This window comes from Melanaphis sacchari, unplaced genomic scaffold, assembly GCF_002803265.2.
Source record: "Melanaphis sacchari strain LSU unplaced genomic scaffold, SCAv2.0 Contig202_pilon_pilon, whole genome shotgun sequence".
Classification (NCBI taxonomy): domain Eukaryota; kingdom Metazoa; phylum Arthropoda; class Insecta; order Hemiptera; family Aphididae; genus Melanaphis; species Melanaphis sacchari.
Window position 1 is genome coordinate 21,439 of NW_020270994.1, and position 13,471 is coordinate 34,909.

The window sequence follows — 13,471 nt, forward strand, 5'->3', positions numbered from 1 at the left end:
GGGGGGTGGGTCTTTAGCACCCCTTATTACTACCCTAGAATTTAGTAGAAATAAGAAAGCACTACTGTTTTGCTATGGTTATTTTAAATTTTCTTTACTTCAATATTATATATTTGTAATATTATTAAATTCTGTTAAACTTCCACTTCGAGAGAGATATTGTTGATAGTATTGACTAAAATATTATACTAAACAAATATTTGAAGAGAAACCATTGTATGAATTTAATATTATAATAATTAATTTGTATAAAATATATTATGTATTAAGATCAAAAATAATTATGTAGTATCAATGCATATAATTATTTATAAAATAAATTTAAAATATTACTTTTAATTGACTTTATGCGGGGTCCACACCAACTACCAAGTATGATTTTTATTTTGTTTCTGTTTTTTAAAAACAATTTAGACTACACTATGCAGACCCAAATAATTATGATTTTTAGTTTGTTTTAGTGATTATGTAATGTGTTTACTTGTTTACATATAGGTAAATAATGGTGTTAGGTCCCATTGAGTCACAAAAGAACATGCGAGCTTAACCCCCCCCCCCCTTGTTCATATGTATGGTTGCGCCAATGCTCAAAATTAAAAAAAGGCCAATTTTGATCACCAAATCGTAAAAGAAGTCGATCCTCAAATTATTCGCGCAAATGAAAACCTAGTGACTATAAATGGAGACCGTTGCAAAGTTTTTGTGGCCAATTTTATACGATATTGTCACAAGCAGTATCAGTATGTGTTTCCAGCAGGACTGTACCGCTGCCCATTTACCATGTACTGTTCGTAATTTGTACAACAATTATATTATTATTATTGTGCGGACAATTATATGATCGACTTCTTTATTTTTTTGGGTTCTTTGAATTCTTTCTTTATGTGCCATGTGATGATCAATATTATTTTGTTATTGTATGTAAATAAGCTGTTTGTTATCAGTTATCATTTTATATTTATTGGCGCTGTCTTAAGATAATAATATAATATTAAATTGTTAGTATTTTTTTACCTATATTATAAGTTATAACTAAACACTTAACAGGTACCTACCTAATATATTGGGTATGTCAAAATTATTTAAAATTTGTGATGCACGAATAATTATAATTTATACAGTTACTAATTATTTACGCATAATTTAACATAATTCGTGTATTATTTTTATTATTGTCCATCATTAATACTCGCACATTTTTATGTCCCTTATTTTTGAATAAATAAAATATTTAGAAATAATAAGTATGGACAAGTCTAATTCTACATTCCAAATAAAATGTCTTCCAGCCATAAATTTTGTACAAAAAATTGGAGTATATGAATCTAAAAATGTAAGTATATCATAATTTTAGTGTTTATTTTACAACTTATCATTTCTCTCAAGTAAATAAAAAATTAATCAAATTCTATTTTTAGAGATATTTTGTTGTTGGATCTAATAATGCTCGTACAAAGTATCGCATTCTTAAAATTGATCGAACAGAGGGTCATGACTTGACAATCATAGATGACCGGGTTGAGTACACTGAATTAGATATGATAAATTCTTTGAGTGTTGGATTACACAGAAATACCAATCTAAGTAAAATAGCATCAGCATTTGGCATAGTCGGTAAAAATATTATAATGTTTTATTTAAAATAATCAATGTATTAGTGTATCACTTCATATTATGATTATAAAGAACAAGTTGTGTAATGTGAGCTGGATCTACGGTCAAAACTTGTTGCAACATAGTTCCATTAATTGTCAAGTGCTTCTAATTACATGTTTCAGATTTTCATTATTCCATTTGTCTATCATAGTTTAGAAACAGTTTCACTTAAGCTACTATGTAATTTGTTTTTAAACCTAAGTAAATTGATATTTTAAAAATTATGGTAAGTACTAAAAAATAATTCAAAAATCATTAATTTTAAAGTTATATTCACTTGAAGTTTGCAATTTTCTGAATTTATATGTTTGCACAATAATCTTGTTTATTATGTTTTTTACAAATTTAGTTGTTTTTTTTTTTTTTGGAATTTAAGTATTTTTATGAGTACCTATATGCATAATTACAAATAATCGCAAACTTTAATTTATAACTAGATGTATAATATATATTATATTACAATACTAAGACGACATTTCATTTAAATATTAAATAGGTTTGCTCCAAACTGTGATAATCATATGGAATGATGAAAATCTGACATGTCTGATCTAACTAGTAGTGCTCAGCAGTTAATGGTAATAGGTACGCTGTAACAAGTTGTAATCAGGCAGCCACGTGCAAATTGTATTATTGATGACTAACCTGTTATTTTTTAGAACAGAACATTGTACTACTTTTTTATTTATTATTTATGTTAAGGGTTTGTAAGATTACTAGAAGGATATTATATGATTTTAATAACAAAACGTCGTCGTGTTGCTGTAATAGGACGTGAAATCATATATAAAATTGAAGATACATCTATGATATACTTGCCTAATGATGCTTATCGTATTCCTAATGTTAATGAACCACGTTATTTAAAAATTTTTCAAAGTGTAGATTTATCTAGCAATTTTTACTTCAGGTAAGACTGGAAAGATGTGTTGGTTTAATAGAATAGTATTATTTTCTTTGTATAATAGTAATAGAAATTCATTTCTTACCTTCAAAAAAAAAATTAACAGTATTTATCAATTGTAATTTAATTATTTAAAGAATGGGTGAGTAAAGTTTTTCTTTTCCTCATAAATTTGTTGAGTGTATTGTATTATTAATTACTTATTTAATTTTCTTATATTATTTAGTTACAGTTATGATGTTACACATACACTACAAGTCAATATGTCAATTGCACAAAATATTCCAAATGGTTAGTTTATTATTTAAACTATTTACCTTTTATCACTATTGTTGACTAAAAATAATATGAATAAGTATTTAAAATGTATTAAAACTTTTAAAATAATTATGTATAAATCATTTTTATGTTCTATAATGTTGCCATTTAATGTTTTTTTATTTTTTTGAATTAGCATTAAAAATAAATTGAATATATTGTTTCATAATTATTTAATTTAAATTCTTTCTATAATATTTCAAAAGTAAATATAATGTATGTTATTGTTGTAGAATCATCTAATGAAGAATGTGTATTTGTTACTAGAAGTTGTCCAAATAAAATATTTGTTTGGAATGACTATTTATTAAAAGATGTACGTGACAAATTACATCCTGATTGGATTTTAAATATAATGCATGGTTTTATTAGTCAATCAAATGTTTCAATTTTTGGACGTCCAATATATATTACATTAATTGCTCGAAGATCAAATAGATATGCTGGTACACGATTTTTGAAGAGAGGCGCTAATAAAAATGTAAATAATTATTTAGTTTTCAAAAACTTATTCTTATATTCATTGAAATAAACTTTTAATTTTAAATGATAACATTTCCTAGTGTTTACTTTAATGCTTAAATTGTCATATTTTATGGATGCAATATTTACTTTTCCCATCCCATTAGTCTGTTATAAGAGATAATTAATAATTCTGTTGTTATGAATTATTTTTGAAAGTGAGTTGTTGTTAATTTAATTAAATTATCTAATAAGTTTATATACATTGAAGAATATAAAATTATAAAAAAAATATAAAATTTATTATCTATAGATTGTTAATATATTAATGAATATTTTTTTTAGGGAGAGGTTGGAAATGAAGTTGAAACTGAACAAATAGTTCAAGATCATGGAGCAAGTTGTCAAAATAATATGTATATAAGTTCATTTCTTCAAATGAGAGGTTCAGTTCCTGGCTTATGGAGCCAAGATATAAGTAAAATGGTACCAAAACCTACAATATCATTTGAATTAAATGATCCATTCCATGAAATATCTGGTTAGTAACTTTCACTGTACAATATTTTCTCCTTTTTTATTAAAAAAAAATTAACTTTAACTTTAAGTGCAATTTATATTAATTTGTTTTATTGATTATTTTGTTTGATGAATCATCAATATTTATTCACAAACCAACAAAATACAGTTTTTACCATCGTTATAATGATTAAAAGTGTTAACATTTTTTTAAAGTTTTTGGGTCTTTTAGAATTGCTATAAATAGATACATTTATTTATGTTCAATTTTATTTTTTCAAGGTGCTCATTTTAATAATTTGTATAGAAGATATGGTTCACCAACAGTTATAATAAATCTTGTTAAAAAGCGTGAAAAGAAGGTTCATGAATCGCAGTTAAGTGATCATTTAGTATCAGCTGTGAAATATTTAAATAAGTTCTTACCACCTTGTCATCACATTCAGTATATACATTTTGATATGGCAAGAATGAATAAAAGGTAAATATTTTTAAAAATTTTTTAATAATTTATTTTTTGTTGATACCTTTATAATTTGGTTTATATATTTTATCAGTAAAAATGTAAATGTCATGAGACGCCTTGATGAAATTGCGCGTATGGCAATTTTTAAAACTGGCATGTACATTAATTGTCCACGGATTATAGAAAAACCTACCTTTGGGCAAGATAAAAATGGTATTATTCTTCAAAATGGAATAATTAGAGTAAATTGTGTTGATTGCTTAGATCGTACTAACACTGCTCAATTTGTTATTGGGAAATGTGCACTAGCTTATCAAGTATGAATCAATGTTGTATTAATAAATGTATTTGGTGATGGTGTGTATAGAGCTAATTAAATCTATAATTACAGTATAGAACTCCAGTTACAATTATGAAGGTCTTCCACATTAAAATCAATAAGTCTAAATAATATTTTTATGAAATTTACATTGATTGTACCATAGGTGCATAATCACCTTTTAAATCAATACATTTTAGTAGGCCTGGAACCAATTTTTATAATTAATTTCAAAGAATTGGCATTCCACCTTCTTTAATCAGATTTTTAGATTTTTTCCATGTATTTTACCTGTTCTTTGTTAGAAAAATGATTTTCACTTATGTTTGTGTAAAAAAATACCTTTTACTTGTGGTACTTATTACTTGTATTTTTTATTAAATATGTTCAGATTTTGATTTTTTTTAATGTTGTAATCGCAATTTTTATGTAAGCCATATGTATATTGAGAAATCATCCTTTTTGATGTATAATTTAAACTACTCATTACCAATGGTGTAAAATGAAATTATAACAGGAAATTCAAATAATTTGATTAATTTGCTCTTTTTTTCCAATTTGTCATCCCTCTAAATATTATTTTTTCTTGGTATTGTGTAGTACTCTCTTATTTTATCCATACATTCACCCAATTATTTAGCTAGTTCAAATGAGCTATCTGGAGGTATTTTAAGCGTCACTTCTAATTATATTAATAACTTTCTATTTTTCAGCTTTATTATTTAGGATTATTACACAAACCGCAATTAGAGTATGACACTGACTGTGTTCGATTATTGGAAGTTTCATATGAGGACCATGGAGATACTTTAGCTTTACAGTATGGAGGATCTCAATTAATTCATCGAATAAAAACTTACCGTAAAACTGCCCCTTGGACATCACAAGGCAATGATATTATGCAAACATTGAGTCGTTATTATAGTAATACATTCTCCGGTTAGAATTTTGTTGCTTATATTTGAACCTAAGTTTAAACATGTTCTACAATAATATAATTGGTTATATCTAGATACTGAAAAACAAAATGCTATAAATCTATTTTTGGGATTATTCTGTCCAAATGAAAATGAGCCTGCCATTTGGGAACAAAATTTTGATTACTATTTACATCATCCAGAAACAACATCATTTCTTCCTAATGACTGGTTAATAATGATTGTATTTTGTAATTTTTTAAATGATTAAGTATTAAAAAATATCAGCATATTATTTTCTTTCTCTCTGAAACATGCACAATATAGACAAAGTGTATTCATACTTCACAGAAAATCATTTTTTATGTTTCTATGTAATTTTGGAGTGAAATCATCTATCAAGAAAATTTTAGAAAATAATATTTTTGAGGATTTGAGACATATTGATTTGTTTAAGTATTGTCTCCAAAAAATTAATATTCATTTAAATTAGTTCATTTATTTTTAAAGTTTATTATTTAAATTTATAATAAAAAATACAAAATAGATAAAACTTTAAAAAATATTCTATAATTTTTTGTAATAGGAAATTAATAATTTTATTAATCTTAAAAAAAAATGTGCACTAACGGGTTTTATCTATGCTATGTGTGGTTTTGAGTTGAAGATAAATAATGTTGTGCTTACATCATCTTAAGTAATTTTATCTAGATCAGTGGTTCTCAATCTTTATTTAATTACTTTGGTAAAAATCCAGAGTTACATTTTCACTAAATTATAAATGAATGCTTTATATTTTCAATAGTTTTATGGTACTTTAGTTGAAGATCACTAGTCTAGACTATTAATTTCATAAATATAATGCAATTGAATTTTTTGCAGTATTCCATTGACAAGATGGTGGGATGAATGTGTTATGGACTGCTTGCCATTATCTTGTATGGAAATCAAAAAAAAATACTTAGAAATATATCCAGCCAATTCATTAAATGTAGAGGACTATGATAGCTTTAGTCACTTTTATAAAACAGATGAATTCAGTGTGATGTCTGAAAGTTATGCTTTTGAAATTAGCCATTCTGTGAGGTATAGTTTAAGTAATTCATCAATGGCTATAATATATAGTTAATAATACATATTTTTTTCTTTATTCAGAGATTTTATGCCAAACTGTGTAACAGATTTCAGTCCATTTTCTATGCGTATTAGACCTGGTAAAAAGCGTGAACAAATCTCTGAAAAAACTAGGAATCCTTCTATGACAGGTCATAGCTCTACAAATTCAATCAACTCAAGTAGCAGGTATTTCTTATCTATTAATTACTAAAAAATGTATAATCAATTGTATTGTTATATTATATCTTCAAAGTTATTTTATTTGATTGAAACTATATTTGTATTCAGTTGTGGTAGTGGCGAGAGCGATGAAGATATTTCTTTTTCAAAACGAATTGATTCAATGAGTATTGCATCAAAAGATAATTCTATCACTTTTGATCCTCTGCAGACTGAACAGAGTATTTATGGAATTAATTTAGCAGTCACAAAACCAGCAGATATTGCTATTTATAAAAAGTAATTTTTATTATTTTTTCATGAATGATGATAGTTAAACAAAATATAAATATTATTATTGTATGAGTTAATATTTTTTTTAATTTTGAATATTGAAATTATTTTATTTAATTTATAGAAAAATTATCTAATTACAAAATTCTTATAAAAAAAGTTTAACTAACTTGTCAATAAAATATCTATTTAAAAAAAATAATTTTTATCAAACCTCTTATTTAAAATCTAAACTTATTATATTAGTTCATACAAAATAAATTTATATACCTATACTTACAAATTGAATAAATTTGTTTTAATTATTGAAAATTGATTACATTACTAGGATTTATTATTTCAACTTTACAGGTATATACTAATGGCAATTAATCCAACAAGTGTTTTGGTAGTAACGTCAAATAGTCAATCTAAATACAACAGTTCATTTAATATCCCTGTACCAGAAGTTAGTCCATCAAATATATCTCTTTACGAATCATATATTGAAAAAGGTTTAATTGGTGAACCTATTTGTAACAATGAGATGATTTTTCAATATAAAAATTATGTTCAATGTAATTAACACATAATATATAAAATGTTATTATTAATTTACTATTTTTAAGAGCGAGTAATAATTAATTTTTAGTAACATTTATTATTTGATAAATAGTATTATAATTATAAATGTTTGTTAAAATATTAAATGATAAATATGTATATATAATATTCATAGACTATTATGAGGAACAACAATTGATAAGTTGCAGTTTTCCAATGTTTTATTGGTGTTTGATATTCTATTATATTTGTTATACTTTAAATGTAGTGAACTAATTGTACAAATAATATTATCTCTTAAACATTCATATATATATATAGAAATGTTATTTCCTATATATTTTAATATTTATATAAAAATTATATTTGTTGTATACCTATGTAATTTGTTTTAGTATATTGTATTATGATTACAAAATCTTAAACAGAAAAATAGTGTTTTATATACATCTGTTATGGACTTGTGATTATGTTGTCAACTTAATGTTGATCAAAATAATTTATTTTTGTGTTTGTTATGTAAAATATCATTAGTGTGCATGTAAAGTATCAACTATAATAGAGGTAAATAAATAAAAAATTGAAAAAAAAAAGCTTCAGGAAAAAGAAGTTACAGTAAAAAAGACACATTTTCCCAATATTTTTAGTTACATATATGTATCATTGGTGACAAAATTAAAAAATACTGCTATTAAAGTTAAAATTTACATTATAAAATTTACTCCTATATTTAACACCAATGTTTAAAACTCTAAAATAATGCAAAACTGAGAAAAATTTATTTATCATAATGCTTTTTTTTATTTTTGATACTTTTCCTAAAGAAAGAATAGTAAGAAAGGAAGGATAGTATAAAAATATACAATTGTAATAGTGTATATGTATAATTCTATTGGGCTAACAGACATAATTATACCTATGCAGTACAAATAGTACAATAATTATTAATATTTAAAAATAACAAATGTATAGTTTTGCAAGTGCTTAGATAACTCCTTATAAGTAATATATAGGCAACTAAGTATACTATAGTGTGATTTCTGCCTTATCAAGAAGTGATAAGTTTTATAAGTATAAATCTATGGAGCATGAGCTTCTATTTTCACGTATTTTAGTTTATATACGTTTGATACCTATTTTGAAAGAGTTTAAAGCTAATTTAATGATTCATTTTTATTATTTCGTCATTTAGCTTAATTATTTGTCTCATTTTTTTCCGGTTTATTTGTGCTTTATCGATCCATAATTCATATTTTTGTTACACTTTTTCAAACAAGTCACGTAAAGTAATATTATGTCATCTAAAAACTTTTTAGACGTCGACGAGTCGATTATTGAAAAAAACCTTTTAATTCAAGTACGTATAAATTATAACTTATTTGTATACTTACTTGCTCATTTCAAACGAATCCAAATTAGTGACATAGTAATTATTATTTTCAGAGCAACGAGGAACAAGAATTCGAACAATTTGTGAGTGGTTTCCTCAATCCCGAATCAGGAAAATTAGTCAAACCAGCTCCAGGTATGACTTTAATAATCTTTTGCCCCTTTGTTATTAAGAAGTACTTTAATTTATTTAGAAATTTGATTGAATATTAATTAATATTGTTTAACCGCAGGACTCTGTATAAAACTATTTAAAACTGATAAGTCAAAAGTGTTCATAAACCTCTGCCACCATGCAGACATTCCACCTCCAGATGATATTACAAAAGAAGAACTTGTCGAAGTTTTCAATTCTAAGGATCCTGAAAAATTCTGTATCCCGTTAAGTATTGGTATAGAACACATGGAAATTGATAAATGTAAGTCTAAAAATTTTGATTTTAAAACTTAGGCAATGTAACTTACTTGTAAAGATTATATTTTCAATAATAATGCTATAATGCATTTATTTTTATTTGAATATTTTTACAGTTGTGCTTAAGTAATAAAAGATTTATAAATATATTTTTATTAAGTTTATTAATCTTATTAATTGTGCCTCAGTTATGATTATGTATGAATTTGTTAAATCTATGAGAAAATTATTGCTTTTCAAAACGTTTTAGTATTATGTATTTTAATTTTAATAAAATTATAATAAATACAGATGAATTTAATATTAAAAATATTATAACACATAGATATAAATTAACAATATATTTTGACTCAAGTTAGAAATATATTTTATTTTAAATGTATTGAATATTAATAGCTTTTATGTTATAGCTAATGCGCGAGTTCCTGTTTATGATGTAGCAGTAAATTCAGAATTTTTCAAAAAGTGTCAAAATGATGATGTATTTCAAACATTCATTGTTTGTGCTACTATAGAGGGAGTAGCTGAAAAGTTCAAAATAGATATAAGCGCAGAGAGTATTTATTAGCTTTTACTACCTAATGTTTATCATCTTAAAAGTTTTCTCTTCTTCGCTATTTTTATTTTTAAATCCCTGTAGAGTATTGGATGAGTATGTAATCATTCATTTTGAGAACATAATACTCATAATAGTCTTTTGTATTTCTTATTTTACAAATTGTTGATGTTATTTTGAAGTATAAATAAATAAATTAAAAAACAATGTGCAATTGGATTTCTATTAAGATACTTCGAGTATGGAAATAGCAAAGAACAGAATTCCTTTAAGCCACAATCTTAAACTTATCTAATTTAAATATTATACTTTTAATTTGGTTGTTATTATTTTATGTTGTAGATCCAATTATATTAAAAAATAGAAAATGCATTGGGTCTTTGCAGCAACATAGAATTCAACAACGACCTCCTAGACCATCAACATTTAAAAAAAAACCTTTGATTCAGGAATTAAATTCAAAAGCATCACTTTCTCAGTTAGACATACATGTCAAACCTGAGTATAGGATTTATGTGCAACCAGAAAATAACCCTAAAAATATAATTTTAGATGTTTGGATGCCAGACGTGGTAATTTAATAAAAACTAACATTTCAATTATTGCTTTAAATTATTTTTGTTTATTATTTTCAATAGCATAATTCACAAGAAATTGATTTAAAATGTGGTGAAGATTGTCTAATGTTAACTACAAACAAACAAACAAAATATGAGTTGGATATTTGTTTACCATATACAATTAATCAAAAAAATGTCAATGTAACATTTAATACTATTACTAAAGTAAGTTATTTATACTTATATTTTATTGTACTCCATCATTATTTATTTATTTATATACAATTAAAATTAATATATATGTATACAATTAGTAACTTTAATTATAAAATATCTATTCTATAATCAATGCTAGTACTAAATATTATGTTTGAGTATTACACAATTATTAATAATGAATGATATTAGTTTTAGAAGAAATAGAAATTCGGTTAGTTAAAGGTGGTTGTAACTTAATATTTGGTATTTGTTTTTCAATATTTTGATTTAATACTTAATGAGATCATTTATTTATATCAACATAAAAGTTGATAAACTATTTAGAAGCTTTTAAAATAGTATTAGATATTATGTTTTTTTTTTTAAATTATTACTCAAATTATTAATATTATTTATTAAATATAGAATCTATTTAATTGTTTAATATTTTTTTATAAATATGGCATAAATTATTTCTTTTTCAGTTTTTATCAGTAGTATCGCCCATTATTTCTAGCAATTGATTTTCATAGTAAGTATTACAATAATTTTCAATTCTGTTGTTTTATCAATTTATGTATTGCTTTTTTTTTTTTTTGTATTAAATTTGTTCTTGTTCATTTATATTGAAATAATAAAAAAAGGAAAATCCATGTATTGAATAAAGAGAAATAGTTTTATAATTCTAGTTTTATTTTTTAAAACAGCAAGTATAATAAATTATTATGTAATTAAAGTAAGACCTATATTACATTTTTTGGAATAAATACTTTAACTGGACAAATGAAAAAAGATTTATTATTTTCATTACAAATCAATACCATAACTGTCACTAACCTAGCTCACGGATATCAGAATAATATATTTTTTGCACATTAACCTCGTTGTAGTATCAAGTGTGGAGAAGAGCATTTTTCCAACAATTGTTCCTATTACAGTTTCTTAGCCAAATGTACATTTTTCTCAAATACCATCCTATATGAAATGTCCAGACAGATTATCTTGAATAGCTTGCCACTACTACTAAACAACATAAAATGCATTCCTTCCACATGAGTTCCACTCCTGTATGGCTATTTATGTTTTTTAAAAAGCTAAAATATCTGAAACAAATGATTCTACTACAGAATCACATTATAAACTAACATTTACTGATATCATAGTCAACCAGCAAAAAAAGTACTCATCTTCCAAAGTTAGCTGCATTATTGGAATTTGATAATGTTATAGCCAAATTTTAATTAATTTTCTAAAGTTTATTTTAATTTCCACTAAAACAAGTTGTCACATATATCGTATTGTTAAAATGATTTCACAATAATAATAATAATATAGGCGTCACTAAACTCGAAATTCTGGTGTAGTAAAAAAAATCACAGAAAATTTGAATTCTGTTTATTTTTTGAAAAAATATGTTGTATTAATGATTGTTCAAGAAATTTTATAGAAAGGAGTTTTATGAAAAAAATAATTAACGTTATCACATAATATTATGTATAAAATAACATCAACAATCAAAAATTGTTTTGATCATGATATTTTTATTTCATACTACGTTTGACAATTATAGGAACGAATCATTATTGTCGCTTTTGAATAATAATTACCGGGAATATATTTTTTAAATCCAAGTATTTTTTTGGTGGTAGCTTAATGATATATATTTGTTACCCCAAAAGAGTTTATGAGGTAAGTAAGTAATAAAGTACCTCTCGATACCTTTTAGTGACGTCTATAAGACTATGCACATATTCGGATAGGTATTACATATTAGAACATTTAGAGTACCTAGTAGATTGTAATTTGTAAATACCTCAGGTACAGTACTGGCTCTAGGCGGGCAAGCGGTGCGACCGTACCGGGCTCCGCGTTTGTGGGGCCCCACAAATTATGTGATACGAAAACCATTTAAATCTATAAATATACATAATCGGCGTTAGGTGAATTGCGTCCCATTTCCACAAAACTAGGTGAATTGCGTCCCTGTTGTAATTTAATACTAGGTGAATTGCGTCCCTGTTATATTTAATGCTAGGTGAATTGCGTCCCATTTTAATAATAATTAGATATTTATACTTAGTATAATATGTAACAAATACATAAAATATACTAAGTTAATACATTAGTTGAAATATAATTTACAAATTATATATCAAACATTAATAAACATATTTATTATTTTTTTTATTTTTTAATTAGAATATGAGCTAAATTTTTAAGTATGACATAAATCGCGTGATAAAAGAAACAACCCAGTGGCTACAATTTACAAAATAAATATATACAATTTAAATAAGTAATAGCATAATAATATATTATATTATATTATATCATATCATACAATTAAATTAAACAGCTTGATTATTGGTAAGATGAACAAAAAGCACTTAAATTTAATATTATATAAAATTGCATAAGGTTCTAATAATGTAAAAATATATCATAATATAGTATGTCACTGAGTAAAATGTTAAAAAATTATTAATTTTAAAATAAAAATATAGGATTTAAAAATTTTAAAAATTTGGTTTTATTTTTAATTTTTAGTTAAATTTGTAGGTCAAATATTTATGTAAAAAAAAGTAAAATTATTATAAAAGTATATTAAACTGGTAAAAATTTAAATGAAACGGCTTTAACGTATTCAAATCTGGTTAATAATTTGTTATTATATTCAACC

The 13,471-nt window shown here is 24.3% G+C and overlaps 2 protein-coding genes across 2 annotated transcripts; both read left to right on the forward strand.

The window, feature by feature from the left end:
- Window positions 1–1,137: 1,137 nt before the first annotated feature.
- On the forward strand, window positions 1,138–7,732 carry LOC112593418 (polyphosphoinositide phosphatase). Its single transcript, XM_025337807.1, has 14 exons — window positions 1,138–1,333; window positions 1,419–1,614; window positions 2,359–2,566; window positions 2,787–2,851; window positions 3,112–3,359; window positions 3,686–3,881; window positions 4,142–4,340; window positions 4,417–4,642; window positions 5,358–5,583; window positions 5,657–5,792; window positions 6,444–6,647; window positions 6,717–6,863; window positions 6,966–7,136; window positions 7,482–7,732. The coding sequence occupies exons 1-14, from the start codon at window positions 1,247–1,249 to the stop codon at window positions 7,693–7,695; spliced, it is 2,523 nt and encodes an 840-aa protein (XP_025193592.1). The 5' UTR covers window positions 1,138–1,246; the 3' UTR covers window positions 7,696–7,732.
- Window positions 7,733–8,772: 1,040 nt separating this feature from the next.
- LOC112593392 (PIH1 domain-containing protein 1-like) lies at window positions 8,773–11,370 on the forward strand. Its single transcript, XM_025337769.1, has 7 exons — window positions 8,773–9,030; window positions 9,117–9,198; window positions 9,296–9,481; window positions 9,888–10,034; window positions 10,376–10,605; window positions 10,672–10,818; window positions 11,277–11,370. The coding sequence occupies exons 1-7, from the start codon at window positions 8,968–8,970 to the stop codon at window positions 11,313–11,315; spliced, it is 894 nt and encodes a 297-aa protein (XP_025193554.1). The 5' UTR covers window positions 8,773–8,967; the 3' UTR covers window positions 11,316–11,370.
- Window positions 11,371–13,471: the final 2,101 nt, after the last annotated feature.

Bases quoted from the DNA above. Each gene is read 5' to 3' on its own strand.
- LOC112593418 (XM_025337807.1), top strand. From the start codon at position 1,247: ATGGACAAGTCTAATTCTACATTCCAAATAAAATGTCTTCCAGCCATA. The intron at 4,341-4,416 runs GTAAATATTTTT...ATATTTTATCAG, and splicing joins ATGGCAAGAATGAATAAAAG to TAAAAATGTAAATGTCATGA. The intron at 6,648-6,716 runs GTATAGTTTAAG...TTCTTTATTCAG, and splicing joins GAAATTAGCCATTCTGTGAG to AGATTTTATGCCAAACTGTG.
- LOC112593392 (XM_025337769.1), top strand. From the start codon at position 8,968: ATGTCATCTAAAAACTTTTTAGACGTCGACGAGTCGATTATTGAAAAA. The intron at 10,606-10,671 runs GTAATTTAATAA...TATTTTCAATAG, and splicing joins ATGTTTGGATGCCAGACGTG to CATAATTCACAAGAAATTGA. The intron at 10,819-11,276 runs GTAAGTTATTTA...TTTCTTTTTCAG, and splicing joins CATTTAATACTATTACTAAA to TTTTTATCAGTAGTATCGCC.